The 23,297-nt window shown below is 36.3% G+C and overlaps 1 protein-coding gene across 4 annotated transcripts in view; it reads right to left on the bottom strand.

Annotated features, from left to right (window-relative positions):
- Positions 1–762: 762 nt before the first annotated feature.
- ncam1a (neural cell adhesion molecule 1a) overlaps positions 763–23,297 on the bottom strand; it is a 391,029-nt gene continuing 368,494 nt past the window's right edge. For 2 of the 4 annotated variants that reach the window (XM_056446180.1, XM_056446181.1), the window contains 4 exons: positions 20,641–20,839; positions 17,549–17,665; positions 16,860–17,282; positions 763–6,044 (listed from right to left, as the gene is read on the bottom strand). In XM_056446180.1, coding sequence (XP_056302155.1) covers positions 5,921–6,044; positions 16,860–17,282; positions 17,549–17,665; positions 20,641–20,839 — 863 coding nt within the window. In that variant the 3' untranslated portion in view covers positions 763–5,920. The remainder of the gene's footprint in view (positions 6,045–16,859; positions 17,283–17,548; positions 17,666–20,640; positions 20,840–23,297) is intronic. The other 2 variants (XM_056446183.1, XM_056446184.1) reach the window with 1 other exon arrangement.

Here is a 23,297-nt window from a genome sequence, read left to right as displayed (position 1 = left end):
ATTCCAAAATAACACTGATGAATGGCTTAAAGGGATAGTTCACTTGTTAGAAACCCATTTGAGTTTCTTCTGTTGAACACACACACAAAGATATTTTGAGGAAAACTGGAAACGGGTAACCATTGACTTCCATTGTATTTGTTTTTCCAATAGAAGTCAATGGTTACAGGTTTTCAGCTGTAATGTGACAGAGTTGTTATTGCTCAATAACTAACTTAATAGACGTCACATTTATCAATTAATAATAAAGTTATCAATAAATGCTTAGTTTATGGGGAGAAAAGTCCAGTGTGACCGCAGCTTTAGTTTGATGAGGTGTGTTTAAGTTAAGTTTATTTATAAACTAATTTCTTAATTATAATTAATTAATTATTAATTGTTTACGGCTGGTTCTTCATTAGCTAAAGCTTGATTTACCAATCAGATGATTTCTAACACACTAAAAATAACCAGATAACTGAGTCCTTATCTCAGTATCTTCGTTTTGAAGAATACCCCCATATTTTGAGGAAAATTGGAAACGGGTAACCATTGACTTCCATTGTATATGTTTTTTCAATGGAAGTCAATGGTTACAGGTTTTCAGCTGTAATGTGACAGTTTACTCACAAGTGTGAGTAAACTGATTTAATGTTTATTTTCGGTATGGAACTATCTCTTTAAGTTTTCATACAGTCTTTCAAATTATAAATGCTTGTTTCAATGGCCAACAGGCTACCTGAACCAGATGTGCACGCAAACGGAAAGAGTGGAGACAGACAATTATTATTTTTTTCTCCTTTTATTGAACACAAGAATTGTTTGACAGAATGAAGTCAGATTTTGTTGTCGGTTAGTATTTACAGCAGTGGCAGTGGGAGGGAGAGCTGGAGGTGTAGAAATCTGGATACAGTGAGCTGGGAGAAGGGCCTCTCGGTAGGGGATGAAGAAATGGATGTCGTATAAAGGTCTGACATGAGAGAGATGATGAGAGAAACCTTTTCCACATCAAACGAGTGTAATCTGGTCAGACGATGAGCTTTAAATGAATCTGGGAACAGACTTTTTGTCTTTTAAGTGGCTTGATGGCACGACTGCGGCGGTAAACTGTGTAAACAAATTGGTCCCACATTAAATGGCAGTATGAAACGGAGAGAAAGAACTTGTTTGCTTATAAGACCTGAATTCATCTGGAAACACTTTGTAATAACTTTTATTATTAATAATATCATTACATTACAAATGCTTAAAGGGGTAGTTCACCAAAAAATGAACATTCAGTCATCATATTTTGAAGAATGCTGGAAATCGGTAACCATTGACTTCCAAATGTGTTTTTCCTACTATAGAATTCAATTGCTACTGGTTTACAACATTCTCAACACAAAAAAGGAGCTCATAAATGTTTGGAAACACTCCAGGGTGTGTACATTCTTTTTTTGATGAACAATCCCTATAACAGAACACAAATATACATTCAAATGGTTCATGAAACTATATATTATTATATTTGTTCATGAACTACAGATCTGTTTTAAGCTTTAACAATGAAAGTTATTATAAAGTGTTGTCGTCCAACTCCACAAAAGCACTTTATGTTTGTCTAGCAGTGAAAGCAAAAAACAGTGAACATACAAATGATGAGTTCACTGACATTTAGATACAACAGGTACAGCCTTTGACATTTTCAGTTATTTAGCAATTCAATTCGTAACCTTAACACCGATGACATCTAGTTCAGAATACATCACATGCTTATTTCAGGTTTAAAAATAGATGACAAGGCAAATGGGATGAATGGGAGATTGTTGTAATTCGACGGTGCCTATGAGACGAAATGCATCGAGACAGGTTTCTGTGTGAATATATTTATATATGTATATACATATAAATCTTATTTTGCATCAGTTAAATAGAGGCATGTTGTCGAGATTTTGAGAACTTAAGTTTGTATAGAAACCACAATCCATTTACATCCTCAGACCAAGTGACGACACGTTTGAGCAAGAAACTAAACGTATTATTATTACTATTTTCACAGTTTACAGATCTGGACCAAGTTGCCACAGAGACAGTAGCGACCCATCCAGGCCTGCATATGAGAGGATGTTTAATATTGAAGGCACCAACTCCTTTTGTGTCCGTATTTGACTTCTGCTGCCGTCAATGTTTGTTTGTATTTTATTAATTTTTTTTGTTTGTATTTTTTAAATGTTTTTCTTTTCTTATCGTGATGAACATCATTTGAACTAACAGCTACGGCTTTCACAACCTATGGAAACTTTTTATTTCTTTATTTTTTTTCTAGTACAAAGAACACACTGTATTCACACTAGGAATTTTCACGCATTCACAGTGCACAAGCTTGCAGCCTAAAGAATGAGAAACACTGTACAAAAAACAAAACAAAAGTCAGGCTGAATATTCTTTATGCTACGATTCACACCGGAGTACTATGGCTTAAATAAAAAGAAAATAATTTGGCCATTTAAGACATTTGAGAAAAAGCAACAAACATGAACTTTTTTAAATTACCATCGAAGAGGTACGGCTTCATTTTGACGTCACATTTATCAATTAATAATAATGTTTTCAATTCATGGTTAGTTTGCCAATTAAAAAGACTATTCTGTAATCTTTTATCCATAAGTCACGCCCAAACCTGTAAGGCAGCGGTGTCAAACTCAGTTCCTGGAGGGCCGCAGCCCTGCACAGTTTAGTTCCAACCCTGCTTCAATACACTGGACGTTTTAAAACAAGCCTGACGGTCTCAATTAAGGACTTAATTCTGTCGAAGGGCACAGCGAAAAGGGGTGGGATTAAACGAAAAGATTAGACATTTAAAAAAGCGAGCGATCGGTCCATGTTTTAAATTTCTGTCCAGAGAGGTCATGTTTTGATCCTCGATTGGTCTCACACAGTCAAGTGAGGCGATTCCGCAGGTCAGAGTTCACCAAGCTTCAACTTTGCAACGTAGCAAACTGCAAAACTTGTCTCACGAGCTTACGTTTCCGGTCTGATGCATTGGCGTGCGTATGAATGGAAGTCTATGGGGAGAAAAGTCCAGTGTGACCGCTGATTTAGTTTGATGAGGTGTGTTTAAGTTAAGTTTATTTCTAAACTAATTTCTAGAGGATCACGTGCTTATGATTGTTCACGGCTGGTCCCTCATTAGCTAACGCTTGATTCACCAATCAGATCATTCATAGCGCACTAAAAATAACCAGAGTCCTTATCTCAGTATCTTCGTCTTGAAGAATACGCCCACACACCCATATCCCCCCCCCCTTTCTAGATGGGTGACACGGCGGCCTAGTGATTAGCACTGTTGTCTCACAACAAGAATGTCTCTGGTTAAAGTCTCTACTATACCAGTTGACATTTCTGTGCGGAGATTGCTCGTTCTCTCTGTGCTCGCCTGGGTTTTTCGTGGATTTTCCCACAAAGTCCAAAAAACACAACCTAAGAAAATTGAACATACCAAATTTGCATCATGGTCAAGCACTTAACAAGCCGTATATCTCTCCTTGGACATCTTATATCAGCCATTAGCCAGAAATAAGTCGGGGGAGTTTATCGAGATCTACACTCAAAATCTTAAAAATTTTTTTTTACTTGTTCAAACTACTTATTTAAAATGAGCTGAAACAACACAATTCTTGAAATTTCATTGGTACAACTTAATTTTCTATGTTCAATCCACATAAATTTGTTGAAAGTGTTAAATTAACCTAATCGATTTGTGTGGAACCCTACATTTTATACAGTGTATCTAAACTCAGACTCCCCTCTCGACCTCCTAACTGGAGGGAGCCCAGGGCTCGAGGATCTTATGACTTCAGGGCTTTCTCCCAGAACAGCATGCCAAACAAGCTTATTACCTATCATCAGCTAAGTGTGAACTCTTGAATTAAGGTTAAAACTAAACTGGGCAGAGCTGTGGCACTCCAGGAACACCTGTTTGACACCTGTGCACCCTAAGGTCTTGCAATCCAAAACATAACTAATTTACATATTTTCAGAAAAGTGGCTAATTTGTAAAAATGTATATGATTTCATTCATATAAAAACGTCAAATTTTTAAAAAGAGGTCTGCACCCAAACCCCACCCCAAACTTTTATTAAAGGATGAGCAAATGGTGCTAGGGATTATTGTCCGTCCATTGAAAGACTGTTAAATTTAGGGCTGGGGTATTTGGCCTAATATCAAAATCTCGATTAATTGAACATTTTAACTCGATTGCGATTAATGAACGATTATTTTTATTTATTTATTTTATGTTTTTGTCGTCATAGTTCACTGACGGGTTTTGTACAGTAAATATGCTCACATTACTTGATTTTAAAATAAAGTAAACACTATCTACTATCTATGATTATTTATTGAACATCAACGCTGTACAATTGAAATTAAGACACGCATAGCCTAAAACGCATCTCTCTGCGCTGCCCACCGTCTTCATCGATACCAAACCGACCAATCACAAAGGTTGCACTATGCGTCATTGTGAAGTGTAAGTTTGCTTTTGGAGAGGTGCGCGGGTATGCGAAGGCTGCGAGACTGTACTTGTGCAAAAGTATAATATCATAATATTATAATAAGTATAAATTATAATATAATAAGTATAATTCAGCCTTAATACAGCGGGGTCACATGACTCCACATGTAGGGAAATTAATTGAAAAAATTTACTTGGAATAATTAGATCGATTAGAGATTCTAAATATCGATTTCGATTACTTTTCGATGAATCGCCCAGCCCCAGGTAACCTAAAACTCTGCCACTTCAAACTGCTCAAAAGAAAACTCTGATCTCTTCACTTATTTTGAAGCATCAGATATTTGGGTGAACAGACAGGTTTGGACTGACGTAAGGATAAATCAATAACAGAATTTTCATTTCAGGTTAAACTAACCCTTAAAAACAATGGAGCACCAGTCAGACATCTTAAGGGACGTCCCGCAAGCATTATGAACACCTCATGTTTTCGTAAATCCACGAATGCAACAGCTGTTTCTCCGTGTAACGCAGCAGCAATTCTTGTACGGAATCCTCTCAAGGAGCCATTCGATCCATATCTAAGAGCTCCGAGTTGTTCCTAATGTTTTTTTAAAGGACTTGCGGGACGTTTTTAAGCAAAGATCACTGTGGGAAACCTCTTTGACTCTCAATCCTGCTTTAAAAATCGAAACTAAATGGAAGGAACCCTGAGGTTCAGAGAAAACGGCATGTGTTGTAAAATGAAAGTACGTGTAAAACAGAAAAAAAAAAAGTGTCGATTTTTATTTGAAACCTAACCACTAGTTCAGACCTCTACCCCTGTCTAATCTTCTGTGAAGCAAACGGCAGGTTTTATCAGAGTAAAATGATGTAAACACTCAGGGCTGGAATAATTCTGCAAAGCAAGCATGCTAAAAATCTATCGCTAAAATCATGTGAAAAAATCAAATAAAAAGACGGTTGCTTTTGTACATTATTTAAACACAAGTAAAACGTCAAAAATGTTCCCAAAAGAATATTAATGTGGCAGACAATAATGATGGCAATACTGCATGTAATAAGACAGGACATAACTGAAACATCATGCTGGGCTGAATGTGTAAAAGCAAACTTTCTGTTCCTCAAAAAACAAAAACAAAACAATAACTGAGTGTATTTGAAAGATGCTGATCTTACTCACAGAGGTCAAGGAGACTGTGCTAGAGGTGAAGAATCTTTCCTTCTTGTGTTTTTTGAAAGAAATCACAATTCAATAGTGATAATAAATGAAAAGTACAAAATCAAAGGCAAGTGTGCGAGCTCTTTAGGTGCTCTATACATCTACAGATGTGTTTTGTTCTGCGAAACTCAAAGAAGACACTGAAAGAAAGAAAGCCTTGTATCTGAGAAGTGGTGGTGGTGTGGTGCTGTCTGTCTGCGACTGTCGTGCTGATTTCCCATCATGCTTTGCTCTCGTTGCCGTTCGCCTGCGGGGCTTCATTGGGGACTGTCTTCACCTCCGCCGGGGGTTTCTTTACCTCCGTCTCCGGTGCTTTACTTTTGTCATCTACAATGATTTTACCGCTGGAGGAGAGAAAAAAGAGAGGTGCATCAGAAGAGCCTTACACATCTATGTTTGGCTGCTTCTCTTTATACTATTTTCAAGAATCGGTTCACCCAAAAGTCAATTTGTTCACCCTTATGTTCTTACAAACCTGCATAAATGTTTCTTTTTGTTAGTCAAAAACAAAAATGATCAATATAATGAAAGTGACATAAAAAAACAACATAAAAATCAGCCACAGTTTTCCTTGGTATTGAGAGAAGTAGCAAGTTACAATAATTTCTTGCTTATTTTGTTTATGATGGATTTGAATTATGAATTATTTCTGATTCTTATGTCTATAGCCATTAATCAAGAGTTAATTTTTTCACATGAAATCATTCAGAAATCATTTTACAATGCTAATTTGGTGATAAAAACACCTTTTTTTGTAATTTTTCCTGTACTTGGTAATAAATGATTAAATGTAATCTAGATTACATAATAAGATTAGAAACTGTAATACTCAATAATTTTCCTTACATTTATTCCAGTCTTTATTAAGGGTCGCCACAGCAGAATGAATCACTTTAGTACTCATAATTAGACTGAATTACATTTTGAAATTAACATAATCAGATTCACACTTACAGTAACCTTTTAATGGATTCCATGATTACAACTAATTCACACAACACAAATTGTTCATCATTTATTGATTCTCCTAAACCGAATCTAAAAAGTAATCTAAAAGTAATCCAAAATAGATAGTAATCTAGATTACATCAGAGACTGTGATTTCCATCATGTAATTTGTAACCAGTAACAGACTAGAACTTAAAAGTAACCCACAATTTTTTTTTCAGATTATGAAGAACAAAACTAAAAGAACAAAAAAAGTAACAATATAAATCAGGGATGTAAGCATTCACCTGACTCAACTCGATTCGATATGATTCACGATACTAATCTCACGATACGATTTAGTCACGATTTTTAAATACATTTTTTGAAAGAAATTGAAAGGTGAAAAGCCCTATTTTTTCTTACAGTAAATGCTGAACTTTTTTTGCAAATAGTACATTTTCTGCCATAACTAAAATGATATTTAATAATAATAATAATAATAACAATAATAATAATAATAATAATAATAATAATAATAATAATACAAACTAAAGAAGACTCATTAATATAAACAAAATAAAACTGTGACTGTGCTGGGATTTGACATTTTTAAAAAGAAATAATAGCATATCTATGTTTTCTGGCATAAGTTAGGCTCTTTGTTTATTTACAATGTGCCCTGCTAAAAAAAATTCACTGGGGACTGAAATGGCTGGTATGGAGAGGAAAGCCAACTTCACAAGGGACTGAAATGACTGGTATGGAGAGGAAAGCCAACTTCACAAGGGACTGAAATGGCTGGTATGGAGAGGAAAGCCTTTCCTAAACCAGAGAGCACTGGCATAGAAAAAATGATTATAAAATTACTAGTTATTTAGTAGGATAGCGACAGGAGTTGAACATGATTATGACGGTGAATAATTAATATTAATTGTATAATTAATTAGTATAAGTATCAGTGTGATGCACTTAAGAAGAGATAATCTTGAACATTTTAAAATATTCAATAATAATAAGCAAATTTTTAAATTTTTAATTTTTAATTTTTTAAAATTTGAAAAGGAGAGGGTAAAAAACAAAAATAATATAATACTTGCTTCTGTAGCAGAACAACTTTCTCTTTCAGTTTGAAAAACATCTTCACACTTTCGCTATGAAAACACTGATTCACCATGTGACCTTCGTAGCACTTGTCGGAGCAAGCAGATCTGCAAATCATTTGGTCCGCAAGATTTGGCTTATTAATAATTATTTTACGTACAGACATCTGTGACAGTAGTTTTTTCACTGTGCTGACGGTTTATGTGCATCATATTCGTTGTTCTGTTAGTGAAAGTAAATGTCTTTTTACAATAGTTGCACACAGTTTGTGTTTATCTATCGCACTTTACTGCTGTCATAGCAAGTTTGCGTCTGTAAACACAGCGAACCCTCTGTTAAAAAAATGTATCGCAATTCATTAAACATTTCTACCTGTTTGAATCATCACATTTTTTAAGCGATTTGCAACCGGCTCACGGTGAATCGTTACATCCCTACTATAGACCATTTTGAGGGATGTAAACAAAAACAATGGTCCCAACGTATTTCCTGTTTTACATTTTTAATTTCTATAGCTTCCAAAAAATCAAAAAGAGCCACATATTGATAAATAATGTCATGATAGCTATTTTAATATGAAGTTATGATTGAATTGCCTCTTGTTACAGTTATGAAATAATTTGACAACAAGCAGGAAATGTTCATGGGCCAATGACATCACCACATTGAAAAGGTCTATACATGTCATATGGGGTCATATGGTCACCTTTTACAATTATTGCATCTTTTTTTAAGCTTCTAAGTTAGATTCACCACAGACATTAATTCATGATCTACAGAATAAATAAACCTCATCCAGGTTTGAAACAACATGAGGGACAATAACTGACCATTTTGGGGTAAACTATCCCTTTAAGTATTTGAGGGATCAGACTTTGGTGTAGTCGATCAATTCCATTACATAACATACATTATTAATGAGAATGAGCATGTATGAAGACAGGAACAGTGCATGCAGGTATAATTCATGTGATGGATAATCTTGTAAATAGGAAAAAAGCTGGAGGTGAGCAATAACTGCATGGCACTGGTGCGGAGATTTCTTCTGCTGCGGAGACAATCCTCATAAAGCTACATAAATGTTAACCTCTCCCTCTGCGCTTATTTACTGTGTAATAGTTTGTTGATACACACAGCGTTTGTCTCTTGATTTCGGGCTGGAGGGAAAAAAAGTATAATAATAAATAATAAATCAAAAATAAATGAAAATCATCCGCCGCAAACTGCCTATTACTGAATATTTTACAGGCACATAGACATGTGTTCTCAAGGGAGCTGACAGAGCACATAGTGGGCCTTGGAAAAAAAAGAGGGAAGTTTACTTAAATTATTTCGCGGTAGGCTGATTCTTCCCGAGCGCTGATAATTCCTATAATAGAAATGACTGTACTGGTGTGCCAAATCATTCATAAATGCATAATGAACCAGGAAAATTAAAGATGAGCTCTGCTGGCAGGGTATGGAGAGGGACGTTCCCTGTCGCATTTCTACTATGTCCCCTTCTGTCCTATTTTTAGTCCACCTGCCCTGCTGAGGGGCTGATATCAGCTCAATGACTGCTCATTATATCTGTCAAACATGCCTTGACAGCGACAGCAGTTTGCGACTTCTTTCACACTGTGATGTGGGACCACCAGCACTGCTGCTATATTCTCTCCAGTCCAGGCTTATGAAAAGAAATGTGGTGATATTTTCGGTGGCATTATTGCATGTTCCTCTACAGTTTTAAAGTGAAATGTATAGTGAGTGGAGTTACAATACCCAGCTTCCTTATAAATATGATAAACATGAGTGTTGCAACATTTTATTATGATATGGATCATTCAAATCAAATGGAGAGTAAGTGGAGAAAAAAGTTTAAGGCATAGTCACATTTGAAATGTACACATACTAAATCCCAGCACAAATCTGCAATGTAAAAAATTATTTTTCATTTGTCAAGATATTTGCGTATTGTTGTACATCCTGTGTGTATTAAGCAATGTGTAAGCGAGGCGCACAACTAACTCATGCTGCACTGGACTTTAGACCTGCTTTCAACTGGTCTATTGCACAGTCCGTTTTAGTTCCTCAAAATAGCAACACGCCAACAATGCGACTTAACACACCTCTTTTCTAGACCAGAACATCCAGAAGTCCACAAAGTGGTGCAAATGTAAAAAATTAAGGTTGCGCTGGTCTGAAAATAGCAACACATCAGGGCAAACATGTCTTGCGGTTTATTGCGCCGGGTGTATGATAGGGCCCAATGTGTTTGTGTCCCCAAATAATAAAATGGCAAAGGCTGACAACACCACAAGTGTCTACATTAAATATTGTGATGTCACAGTAGGGGGAATCTGCAATAACATATTTTCCCACATTCCTTTTGAGTGATGAGGATTATAAAAAAGAAGTGGGTGAATGTGGGTGAATTTGTCCAATAAAGGCTGGTTGTCTGTGTGTTTGAAAACTGTCAAACTTTAATTGATAATCTGCCCTGTAATCATATATAATTATTTGATTTGAATATATTATTATAAAGAATAAAAGTCCATAAAATTTAGAGCTAATTGTACATACTGTACGCTTTTTGAGTTTGCAGCACATTTTTCCACCAAACTAGCTAAGCTTTCTCTGAAACAGCAAAGCCACAGAGAGGCTTTGTGGAGGAAATAAAAGGCATAGGGCGTCTTGCGTTACAATCTACATGATCTCTCTAGTACGACACAAGGACAAGCTGCTTTGTCAGTGTCCGAGGTCTGATCTGTTTGTCCCCTGGCCGAATGTCGTTATGCTCATCACAATAAAGCTATCTGATCACATTCTGGACTCTTATAAAGAGCGGCCAACTGTGCCGAGTCCCGGCGAGCGACTGCCGCAGACACAAAAACATCATTATTCTTCTGAGCCAGCAGAACCTTAGAAGAACAGGACAAACGCGATCCATCATTTGTCAGTTCACATCCACGGCGAGCGTCTTCAAAAGCGTGAACTCTCATTCTTGAAAGGGAAAAAAAACTCTGACTTATGGTGCCTTGAGAGTCTAAAGATGGCAGATCAAGCACCATTGATATTCTGCATGTTCTGTGAAGACCAGAAAATCGCTCAGGTAGCCGAAAATCTACAGACGGAGCCAACGAGCCCAGGTGGCAGTCTATGAGAAGCGACTTCCCTGGAGTGTTTCTGCTCAAATTAGACAACTGAGTCGGGCTGATACAGAGAGAGAGAACAAGCCTGACGTGCTGACGGGCCATACATAGAAAGTGCAAACTACAGAGCACAAATGCAAGTGGGGAAAACAAAGTCTCTGGTAAATATTTAACAAACGGCATGCTACTGCTAATTCCCGGCTGGAGGTCTTGGCTGAGTGTTTAAGAGACGATTTTCTCTGTACTTCGCAATAGAGTGAGGAGCGTGTTTGCTAGTGAGGAGGCTGATTCGCACGAGTCTGGAGACGCTGCTGCTTCAGGCTCCATTAGGCACCTCCACAAAGCTAGCAGGACTGAAGCTGTCAGATGTGAAATGTTCCTTTAATTTTGTAATATGCACCATTGAAAGCACTGCTATTCTGAGGCGCTGAGCCAAGGCTCTCAGCGTGGCTCCAGCCACTGAGAAGCGCGGGTTATTTAATTTATGTATATTTTGTATATTGCAGATGAAATTTGCACTAGATTTACAACAGATTCAACAACAATATTGCATACTGCAGTGCTTGGGAACAATAAAAATGTGATATAAAACACTTGTAACTCGTATTATTCTGGCATTTCTGGTGCATTTATGATTCAGACCCATGGAGCGGATCCACTCACATCTTGTGTCAGATGGAGAACAAGGGCTGTCTGGATTTGGCAAACTTTGCAAAGTTCATGGCAGGGAATCTTTGGAGGATTTTCAGGAGATTTGTTTGAGGCTGTTTGGATCAGCAAAACAAAAACTCTAATTTAATTTGTGCCATCTACACAATGTTTCACATTATTTTCATAAGCAGCTAAATGCTGGGTGAAGTAGCTTTAAATACAAAATTATTAGCCCTTCTGTGAAATCTTTTTTAAATATTCTGCAAGTGATGTTTAATAGAGGAAATGTTTCACACTCACATTATTTCTTATAATATATACATGTATATATACAGTTAGGTCCATAAAAATTTGGACATTGACACAATTCTAACATTTTTTTTTGCTCTATACAACAACACGTTCAATTTGAAATGAAACGAACAAGATGTGCTTTAACTGCAGACTGTCAGCTTTAATTTGAGGGTATTTACATCCAAATCAGGTGAACGGTATATGAATTTTAACCATTTGGATATGTGCCTCCCACTTGTTAAGGGTCCAAAAGTAATTGAACAATTGGCTTCTAAGCTGTTCCATGGCCATGTGTGTGCTATTCCCTCATTATCCCAATAACAATGAGCAGATAAAAGGTCCAGAGTTCATTTCAAGTGTGCTATTTGCATTTGGAATCTGTTGTCAACTCTCAAGATGAGAGCTGTCTCTATCAGTCAAGCAAGCCTTCATTAGGCTGAAAAAACAAAACAAACCCATCAGAGAGATAGCAAAATCATTAGATGTGGCCAAAACAACTATTTGGAACATTCCTAAAAAGAAATAACGCCCCAGTGAGCTTAGACACACCAAAAGACCTGGAAGACCACAAAAACAACTGTGGTGGATGACCAAAGAATTGAAGAAAACACCCTTCACAACAGTTGGCCAGATCAAGAACACTCTCTAAGAGGTAGGTGAATGTATGTCAAAGTCAACAATCAAGAGAAGACTTTGAAGGGAAAAAAGTGGAGTGTTATGCAATGGCCAGGTTAATCACCTGAGCTGAATTCAATTGAGCATGCATTTCACTTGCTGAAGACAAAACTAAAGGAAAAATGCCCCAAGAACAAGCAGGAACTGAAGCTGCTGTGGAGACCTGGCAAAGCACCACCAGGAATGAAACCCAATGTCTGGTGATTTCTATGCGCTCTAGGCTGTAATTGACTGTAAAGGATTTGTAACCAAGTATTAAAAAGTGAAAGTTTGATCTTTGATTACTATTCTGTGTAATTACTTTTGGACCCTTAACAAATGGGAAGCACATATGCAAACTGTTGTTATATTTACACTGTTCACCTGATTTGAATATAAATACCCTCAAATAAAGCTGACAGTCTGCAGTTAAAGCACATCTTGTTCATTTCATTTCAAATCGATTGTGTTGGTGTATAGAGCCAAAAGTGTTAGAATTGTGACCTAACTGTATATACTGGAGAAAATCTTATTTCTTTTAGGTTGTATGTATATATATATATATATATATATATATATATATATATATATATATATATATATATATATATATATATATATATATATTTATTTATTTATTATTTATTTTTTTATTTTTTTTTATGACAAACCGCTAAGGTCAAAACAAACCAATGTCGTCCAATTACATCAAAAATTAACCTAATATCTTCCTTAGTTAACATAATTAACCCACAGTGGTTAAGCATTTAAATTTCACTTTAAGCTGAATACTCTAATCTTGAACAAAGATATTAGTTATTAACATTAAAAAATTCCTTTATTAAACAGCAATTAAGCAGCACTTTTTAAAAAAGAATTAATCATTATAAAAAGCTAATAATTTTGTCTTCAACATTGTATGGGAATGTTTTAAGAAAGCGCATTACTGGATTTTATTAAGGAAAATTGGGATAAGTAAAATGTTAAAAGTTGATTTATTCTATAAAGGTATGATAACATTTAATCCAAATTGAACAAAAATAAAATAAAACATTTTTCATTCAGAGCACATTTTTCCAGAAACTGACAATTGGTTAAAAAAGCAAGTGCTTTCAATTAAAATAAGTTAAAGATATTGACATATATAAAAACATTGTACCTTTTTGTTATTTAATGCAAAAAAAAAAAACCTTTTAGAATTTGGTTTTAATGTCCATTTAATGTTCTATTTTAATATATTTAAAGGGAAAATGTGAAATAATAGCTGACTGATTTAAAACTATGGCTGTCTGCTCTGTGGTTTTAATAAAAATATTATTCACTGCTGTTTTTTTCTCTTCATTTCTGTTCTCAACAATAACCCTGTCTAGATCAGTACATCAACTGGCCATTTTGAAGTTGGTCGTTTCACCCACGGGGCCACAAATGACACCGCACCTCGTCTGCCGTGTTAATGTAATTACAATGATCATGCATTAGGCTTCTCTAAGATGCTCGCTTTTCAATAGGACATTAAGGTTGCTAATTTATCTCTCACTGTCCTTTTCAGCTTTGAAAGCCATCATTTTAAATCATCAGCTTGTGGAATTGTGCCATTTGCCACAACCAATCGTCTCGACACTCTGCCAGTGATAATGGAGGAATCAATTAGCTTGCTGCGACAAAAACAAAACTGATTTTACACATTTATAAAACCGGTGCGCCTTTGAAGCGCCACCACTGAACTGGTTTCCACAGAGGTGCAAATAAACTTGCAGTGAAACAAGCCATTTGAATATCAAAGGGAATAAAGGGAAATCGAAATTCAGACATTTCATCAAGAAGTGAGAAGAGGCGCAGAGTATAAGCATAGTGGTTGATTTATTTATATATATATATATATATATATATATATATATATATATATATATATATATATATATATATATATATATATATATATATATATATATATATATATATATATATATATATATATATATATATATACATGGACGACGCAGTGGCGCAGTAGGTAGTGCTGTTGCCTCACAGCAAGAAGGTCGCTGGTTCGGGTCAGTTGGCGTTTCTGTGTGGAGTGTGCTTGTTCTCCCTGCATTCGCGTGGGTTTCCTCCGGGTGCTCTGGTTTCCCCCACAGTCCAGACATGTGGGACAGGTGAATTGGGAAGGCTAAATTGTCCATAGTGTATGTATGTGTGAATAAGTGTGTATGTGTTTCCCAGTGATGGGTTGCAGCTGGAAGGGCATCTGCTGCATAAAACAAATGCTGGATAAGTTGGCGGTTCATTCCGCTGTGGCGACCCCAGATTAATAAAGGGACTAAGCTGGAAAGAAAATTAATGAATGAATGAATGAATAAATGAATGAATATATATATATATATATATATATATATATATATATATATATATATATATATATATATATATATATATATATATGAGGACTGTGAAATGAAGAAATATATGAGAAAATCTTGTGGTTAAATTTTTTGGAAATTTGTGCAAATGAAGACATTTTTAAACATACTAGTTTTAACTTTATTTTGTATTTGCCATGATGAAATAATAAATAATTTACTAGTTATTTTGCAAGATGCTAGTTTTCAGATTAAAGTGCAATTTAAAGGCTTAATTAGGTTAACTAGGCAAGTTAGGTAATTATTGGACAACAGTGGTGTCTTCTGTAGACAATCTAAAAAAACAACCTTAAAAGGTCTAGGAGCCATTTTTAAAATTCTTTAAATAATTCATTAATTCATTTATTAATTTATTAACTTTTCTTTGTCTTAGTCTCTGATTTATCAGGGGTCACCACAGCGGAATGAACCACTAATTATTCCAGCATATGTTTTAAACAGCAGATGCCCTTCCAGCCGCAACCCAGTACTGGGAAACGCCCATACACTCTCACACACTCATACACTATGGCCAATTTAGTTCCACATTAGTTCCACAATTTAGGGGAAACCGGAGCACCTGGAGGTAACCCACGCCAACACAGGGAGAACATGCAAACTAGACACAAAAATACTAACTGGTCCAACCAGGACTTAAACCAGCAATCTTCTTGCTGTGACGTGACAGTGCTAACCACTATTCCAGCTATTTATTCCATTCCAGCTATTTATTACATTAGTCCAGCTAAACTAAAGACGTGTCTTTCTCCAGATAAAGGACATACAAATATAAGTTAAACATTACTTTGGAAACATTTGAAAAATTAAATTAATTACAATTTCACAGGAGGGCTAGTAATTTGTGTTCAACTGTGTGTGTGTGTGTGTGTGTGTGCGTGTGTGTGTTTATATATATATATATATATATATATATATATATATATATATATATATATATATATATATATATATATTCTGCACAAACAGCTAGCAGGAATATTTTAAGGCAGTGGAAAAATTAAAGAGGAACTAATAAATATACTTCTATTGTCTAATTTTGAGGAGCCTGTCTGAATTGTAGCCTCAGTTTCATGTTCTTAGCTGACAGTCTGCTGCTGTAGCCCCTCCGCCTCAAGATTTGATGTGTTGTGCAACCAGAGATGCTCTTCTGCATACCTCAGTTGTGATGAGTGGTTATTTGAGTTACTGTTGCCTTTCTATCAGCTCAAACTAGTCTGGCCATTCTCCTCTGACCTCTGGTATCAACAAGGCATTTGCGCCTTGTGTATGAAAATCCTAGTAGATCAGCAGTTTCTGAAATACTCAGACCAGCCCGTCTGGCACCAAAAACATGCCACATTTAAAGTCACTTAAATCACCTTTCTGATGCTCGGTTTGAGCTGCAGCAGATTGTCTTTACCCTGTCTACATGCCTAAATGCATTGAGTTGCTGCTATGTGATTGGCTGATGAATTTGCATTAACAAGCAATCAGAGAGGTATACCTAATAAAGTGGCCAGTGAGTGTATATATGTGTGTATATATATATATATGTGTGTGTATATATATATATATGTGTGTGTGTATTTTTGTATTTTATTTTATTTTATTTATTTCTGCCACTATGTTTTTGCTTTTTAGCTTTTTGCTTTTTTTGTTTTTTTTTTTGTTTATAGAATGTCATGTATATTTTTGGCTTTTATCCATATACCCTTATAGTGCATTGAAAGAACCCATTTACCAGTTCTTGCTTACCCTAGGAATCCCCAATCTTGGCACTGCCAGGACCACACTACCACGTGAGCTACAAAAAGGCTCTAAATTGTGTCTCCCTTAAAAACGTATTATATTCTATATGCCTATTACCAACCTTCCAGAAAATCAATAAAAAATAAGAAGAGGAGGAAGAGGGTGGTGAAGAAAACAGAAAATAGTGAGAGAGTGGGGATGGTTAAGGAGAGGGACACAAACACAACTAAACATCTAAAGGTGGCCATACTCGTCCTGGTTGGGTGCGGACGGTGCGCTGGAGGAGTCGCTGGAATTCTTGGCAGGGTCACTATCTGTGGTCTGGTGGGCTCCTGCTTGTACCTGAGAGTCCTTACTTTGGGGGGTTTTGGCCTGCTCAGCCGGGCTCTGGCCATCGGCTCTGGCCACTTCTGCAGGGCTTGAATCACCTAAGGACTTTGAGGTCTGTTTGGAGGGTGTTTCACTCAGGTCCACCAGAGGGGCCACGGCTTGAGGAGGGGAGGTGGGTGAGGTGACGCTAGGTTTGGGGGTGCTGGATTGGGGAGTAGGTTTAGGGTCGGCGCTGGTGGTAAGGGTGGTGCTATCGCTAGCAGGACTTTCAGTGCCGGGGTCTGAGTTAGTGGTTACAGAAGGAAGCAAGTCCACTACTGTTGCTGTGGTGTCAGCAGCGTGCCTGTGAGGACAGCGGGAGCACAGAAAGAGGAGAAACGGGGAAAAAGAGCCACATAAAGAAAGAGAAAAGAAGGAGGGAAGGAAGGCCAAGGCAAAACACACATACATATGTAAGTCCGACATGCATTTCAAAATAAAACACAGCATGTTAGGTCATAATCATACAAGTGTGTGGTATCTGGACAAACTGTTAAGTACAGTAGGTGTTAATAATCTGAAGGGAAGGCAAGAGTGTGGTTGTGGTGTGTGTCTTTTTTGAGGACTCACTCAGGGTCGGTCAGAGGGGTGGTCTCATTGGGTTCAGTTGGGCCTCCTCCCTCGTGGTTTGGTGTGCGCTCCTCTTCAGTTCTTACCTCCACAATGGGCTCCTTAGATTCATCCTTACTGTAAAACATAATAGCAGAGTAAATGAAGTAAATGAGATGTGGTTGCATGCCTGCAAACATGTAGTGAATATAATAGCTAACATGCAGGATGTAAAATTGAACAGCATCAGTTAAATGGCTAATGATCATTAATAAATCAGTATGTGCACCATATGGCATTTTCTGGCAAAAGAGTGTTTATATTATTCTAAGCTGCTGTAGAGTTAAAGTTAGAAATGTAATGAAAAATGAGTATTTCTTGAAAATCATTTGGTGCTAAAAATCTATTTTTTTCTGTATTTGTTTGAAATTGATAATTGTGTAAAAAAGGCAGAGCAAGTAAAAAATAAAAATGTATAGAGTGGTCCCTCACTATAACACAGGTCACCTTTTGTGGTTTCACAGTTGAGCAATTTTTTTTGTGTGCAATTTGACATGCGTGTTCTGCGTCCTGATTGGTTGTAGATCAATCATAGTGTGAGTTTCAACAAGCATGCAAAAAGGGTTGTAACTGTCCACAGCAAGACCATCGTTAAAGGTGGTTGCACACCGTGTGCGCCTTGCCACGCAGTGCCATGGAAACATAGGTTTCTATCGGGGTACACACACTGGCGCCACAAGTCGGTGGCTGTCTGCGATGCCCAGCTATGACTCAGAACACAGTTCATATTTCTGCCTCGCCACAGAGCCCAATCTGAATAATTTCATTTTAAATAACATGTGAATGTGCGCGTCCGGTGTGTGTTACTTCCAACTGTCATGTGCGTGTCGCATGCGGTGTACGACCCCCTTAAAGATGGAGTTCACTTTGTGGATCAGCGACTGCAGGAAAAAGAACATTACGCTGGATGCTAACATTATCCGCACAAAATTTAAAAAGCTTTATGAACCTTTTGCTGACTGTGATGAATGTTTGCTGCTGACAGCAGGTTTTGATCTTTGGTTTCGTTCTATAATACCAGACTTATACGAAAGTTTAAACTTTGACAGTGTTTAAACAAGAGAGAAAAGTGTGAAAATGTTAATGTCTCTCTGCCAAAAGTGTATAAAATGTGTAGTAAGGGGTTTTACAAAATTAAAATATCTACAATAATTGTAAAAAATAAAGCTGACTACTTTGTGGATTTCAACTATATTTATTTTTAGAACATAACACCTGCGATAAACCACTGTATATATATGTATGTGTGTGTGTGTGTATATATATCATTTTTAAGTTCATTTTTATTTGTGCCTGTAAGCTTTTTAGCTCGACATTTATTACATATATTATTTGTGAAGGGGCTGGCAGTACGAGTAAAGAAACATGATACACTTAAATTACTTATTTAAAAAGAGCTAAAACAGCACAATTCTTGAGATTTTTTGGGACAACTTAATTGTTTTTGTTCAATCCACTTTAATTTGTTAACTTAATCCATTTGTGTTGGGACAACATGACAGAATTGTGTGAAACCCTGCATTTTTTTCAGTGTACAATAAATATAGGGATGCTGATAGCCTGGTGGTCTGCAACTGCACTGCAGTTCGAGTCCTGACTCATGGACCTTTCCCATCCACCCTCTCTTTCCATCTTATTTCCTGTCACTCCTTGTGAGTGTCCAATTATAATAAATGCAAAAATGCCAAACACAAAATTGTTAATACTTTAATTTAAGGTGACGTAGTTACACATTTCATGCACTTACAGTACTGTAGTAATTACAATGAATTCTACATAATTACATGTAACTAACCCACATTTTAACCCCAACAAGAGCTTAATTTGTAAATAAATCATTTCCAGAACAAAACCAGGAAATTAAAGTTACCATGACCGACGTCTGCCACACAATTTCAGTTTTCCCGGAACATGACGTTACTAAGCGGTCTTTAATTATTTTGTGCAATATAACATTATGGGTCAACCATGGGTAAACAAAACAAGCAAACATGTAGCTACACATAAATCCTATGAAACATAACTTTTCAGTGACATTTAGTTTACATTATTTTACTTCACTATTATGTTCCAAGTGAAAATCCCTCACCCTGTCTAGTCTTCAAGAAGAGCCCACAGTTATTTCTTCTGTCATGTTTTCTAGCTGACTTGAGATCGTTTTGCTTCTGTCTCCCGCTATCCTGATTTCATCTTCTCGAGATCTCTTTTGATCAGGCTCATTATCAGATTCACTCGAGGTTTTAAAAATTATAAGCTTGACTACCTCTGGCATTTTGAAAAAACAAACATTATTTTGCCTATTGACAGGCCACTATGCCATTATTTATTTTCGCTCACTATTTTATTTCGCTCACTGTGTGCAAAACAATAATCACCAACCAATGAGAGTGAATGTAAACGCAAGAAAGCTGATTGGTCTAAAGTGACTACCTTTATGTGCTTATGAGCTTTGCTTGCTGTTTTTTTACTCGGACTCTCTCTCTCTCTCTTACGCACACACATGAAAAGTTAATGTCAGATCAGTTCAAATAAATACCAGAACGCAAAGCACAAATATCTGACATTTCCCGAAACAGGATCTGGCTCAAATTAGGCACTGACCTTAATCAATATTACTCAACAATTACATTGTAACTATGTCATCTTAAAATAAAATGTAACCAAAAATCTAAAAAAAGGAGTAAAAAGTAAGTAAAAATCAAAACTGCTACCCTGACCTTCTAAAATCTATACCCCAGAGCCTTTCGACATAAAAATGTGGATATACCAGTTTTTATTAAAAAAAGAGAGAAACCACAAGAGCTACTAAATCCAGAGGCACCTTCTTCTCATTCCTAACCATCATGCACCTCTCCTCTTATCTCAAGACTGCTGCCATGAGCCAATATTCACATCATTCTTATTCATAGAGCCAGATATGTCACAATCAGGCCTGCCTCAAGCCCTCCTGTAGAGCTGATGTGGCCGATAATGATGACGGAGCGGTGATGGATGGCGTTATCGGACAAGGGAAAACACACGCAGATGAGAGGGGAAGGAGAAGACAGACTCACGTGAAGGCGGCTTTTCCCTCTTCGATATCCTTGCTCTTGGCTGAAGGCCCAGACTTGCCGCAGAAGTTGACAGCGATGCACATGAGGAGGCCGCACTTGTTCAGGAAGTAGCAAGTGACGTCTACGCCGAAGAGGAGCAGGATGAAGACCACGATGAGGATGCCTACGATAGCGCCAGTGCCCAAACCTGAGCTTGTTTCTTTGGGATAGAGGAGGAGGAGAAGAAGGTAAATACAGAATGATGCCACTGCTAATCAGAGTTAAAGGTTTTGTTTAAATTAAAATTCTGTCATCCTTTCATCACACTAGTGTTGTTCCAAATTTGTAATAAATTTGTTCATCTTTGGATGACAAATGAAAACATTTGTAATGAAATCTGAGAAATTTCACTCTGTTTAAAGTCCACGAATACTGAAAGATATAAGGCGACTACACTGCAAAAAAAAAAAATTAGCTATCATTTTTGTCTTGTTTTTAGTCCAAATATCTAAATATTCTTAAATCAAGAAGTATTTTCTGGACAAGCAGAAAATGTTGTCTTGTTTTATGAAATAATATGTCAAAATTATGTGAGTTTTCCCTTAAAACAACTGAAATAATCTGCCAATCGGGTAAGCAAAAGTTTTGTTTTTCCTTTTGACACAAGATTAATTAGCTTACTCCAGTATTTTACTTGTTTTAAGTAAGTAAGTAATGTTATTTATATAGTGCATTTATCATTTATGGCCATACACCCAAAGCACTTCACAATCATGAGGGGGTCTCTCCATACCACCACTTGGTTGCAGCATCTACTGTACTTGGATGATGCGACAGCAGCCATAGGACAATGGCGCCAGTGCACTCACCACAAACTAGCTATTGGTGGAGTGGAGAGACACAGATACAGTCAATTTGGTAGATGGGGATGATTGGGAGGCCACGATCCGTAAGGGCCAATTAGTTGTTTAGAAGATGCTTCATATATTAAGAATTTGTAGATATTTGGACTAGAAACAGGACAAAAATCAAAGTAAGAAAAGCATTTTTTTGCAGTGTCTAAAAAAAATAAATCAGAAGAGACATGTTCACTTTACAGGAAAACAAATTTCATTTAAGCATTTATTCATGTAAAAATGTTTACAGCATTTGATGCGTGAGAACTAATAAAGTTGGAACATTCTTGTGTCAGATGACTTGTTTAACTGTCTACAGATTTGTTTTGATCCATCGTGCAGGTTGAGGTTCTTTTATGTTTCTGAGCTCAAAAATGTAAAAAATGTAATATGTTCAGACTGCAAACCGATCATGTCTCTTCAAAATAATAAATGCTCAATTCATTTTTTGCATTTATTTTTGACATTTTAAAAACTTTTTTTGGGGGTAAACAGACTCATTAAAACGTCTTAATTTACTTCATTTGATTACAGGTTTGGAATGGCATTAAGGTGAGTGAATGAGGTCAGACATTTCATCTTTGAACAAAAAAACAATTTAAAAGTGTTATGCTTTTTACAGAGCCAAATGCAATTGTTTACAGAGCAAATGCCTCCAAATAGGCTGTATAGACATAGGCTGTATTAACCCATAGAACCACAAAAGGGTGAATTCACTAAAAACATTTTGTTTTTATTCTTCAAAATAATGCACCTTAATCAAAAATTAAGGTGAACTCGTAGTGACATTTAGCTGAAATTCAACATTTAAAAGCTAAAGTATAAAAGCTCAGCTCACACAGAAACCACTTTCAACCTCAATAGCTTTAGTTGTGTCAGCCTTCAAGAGGATCACCTTGAACTGTGAGAGATGTGTGCAAAATCTTGTAAATGTTTGAATTTCTAATGAAATGATACAAAGCTGTCAATGAAGTTGAACCATCAACGTAATGTCTCATGTGAAGTATCATTAAAATTATGCGTCTGCCAAAAAAAAAAAAAAACTATGTTCTGTCATCATTTCATAACCCTCGTTTTAATAAACATAAACTTAGTAATGTTCGCAATTTGTTTGTTTAAATTCAGCCCAAATAAACTGTTTACAACCACTTAACTTAACTTAAAAATGAGTAAATCCAAGGAATCATCTTTGAATCATTTTTTTCAGTGTAATGTTTTGAATTTTTCCAACTGCTTTTTGCCAAAGCAGTCATTGAGGTGCCATGAGATACAACCAACACTGGACAAAACAACAAAAATTAAGAAAGTAGAAAGTAAGCAGAAAGTCAAACAGTTTTAAAATGACATAAGGGTTAATTAGAAGACCTTAATTTACATGTGAACTGTTCCTTTAAATTATGCAAATTAATGCAAACACACCCTTTTTATGTAAATTAGCACATAGACCAATTTCAGGGATGTAAACAATATCAGTGGTCCTAACTTATTTCCTGTTTTGCATTTTAAATTTCCATGACTTCTGAGAATCCAAAAAGTTCCACATAATGATAAATAATGTTATGATAGCTGTTATAACATCGAGTTATAATTGAATCGCCTCTTGTTACAGATATAAAATAGTTTGACAACAAGCAGGACCTAATCATGGGCCAATGAGATCACCACATTGAAATGGTCTATATTTTTAGACTGCACCTCAGGTAAACTCACGCCTGGAGTGGATGACAGAATTTTATTTGTTTGTGTACATTTTATATCAATGAAGACAGCTGTAATTCATCA

The sequence above is a fragment of the Danio aesculapii genome, chromosome 21, assembly GCF_903798145.1.
Source record: "Danio aesculapii chromosome 21, fDanAes4.1, whole genome shotgun sequence".
In the NCBI taxonomy this organism is placed as follows: domain Eukaryota; kingdom Metazoa; phylum Chordata; class Actinopteri; order Cypriniformes; family Danionidae; genus Danio; species Danio aesculapii.
Note: the sequence above shows the minus strand (reverse complement) of the source record. Positions and strands in the feature narration are given on the sequence as shown.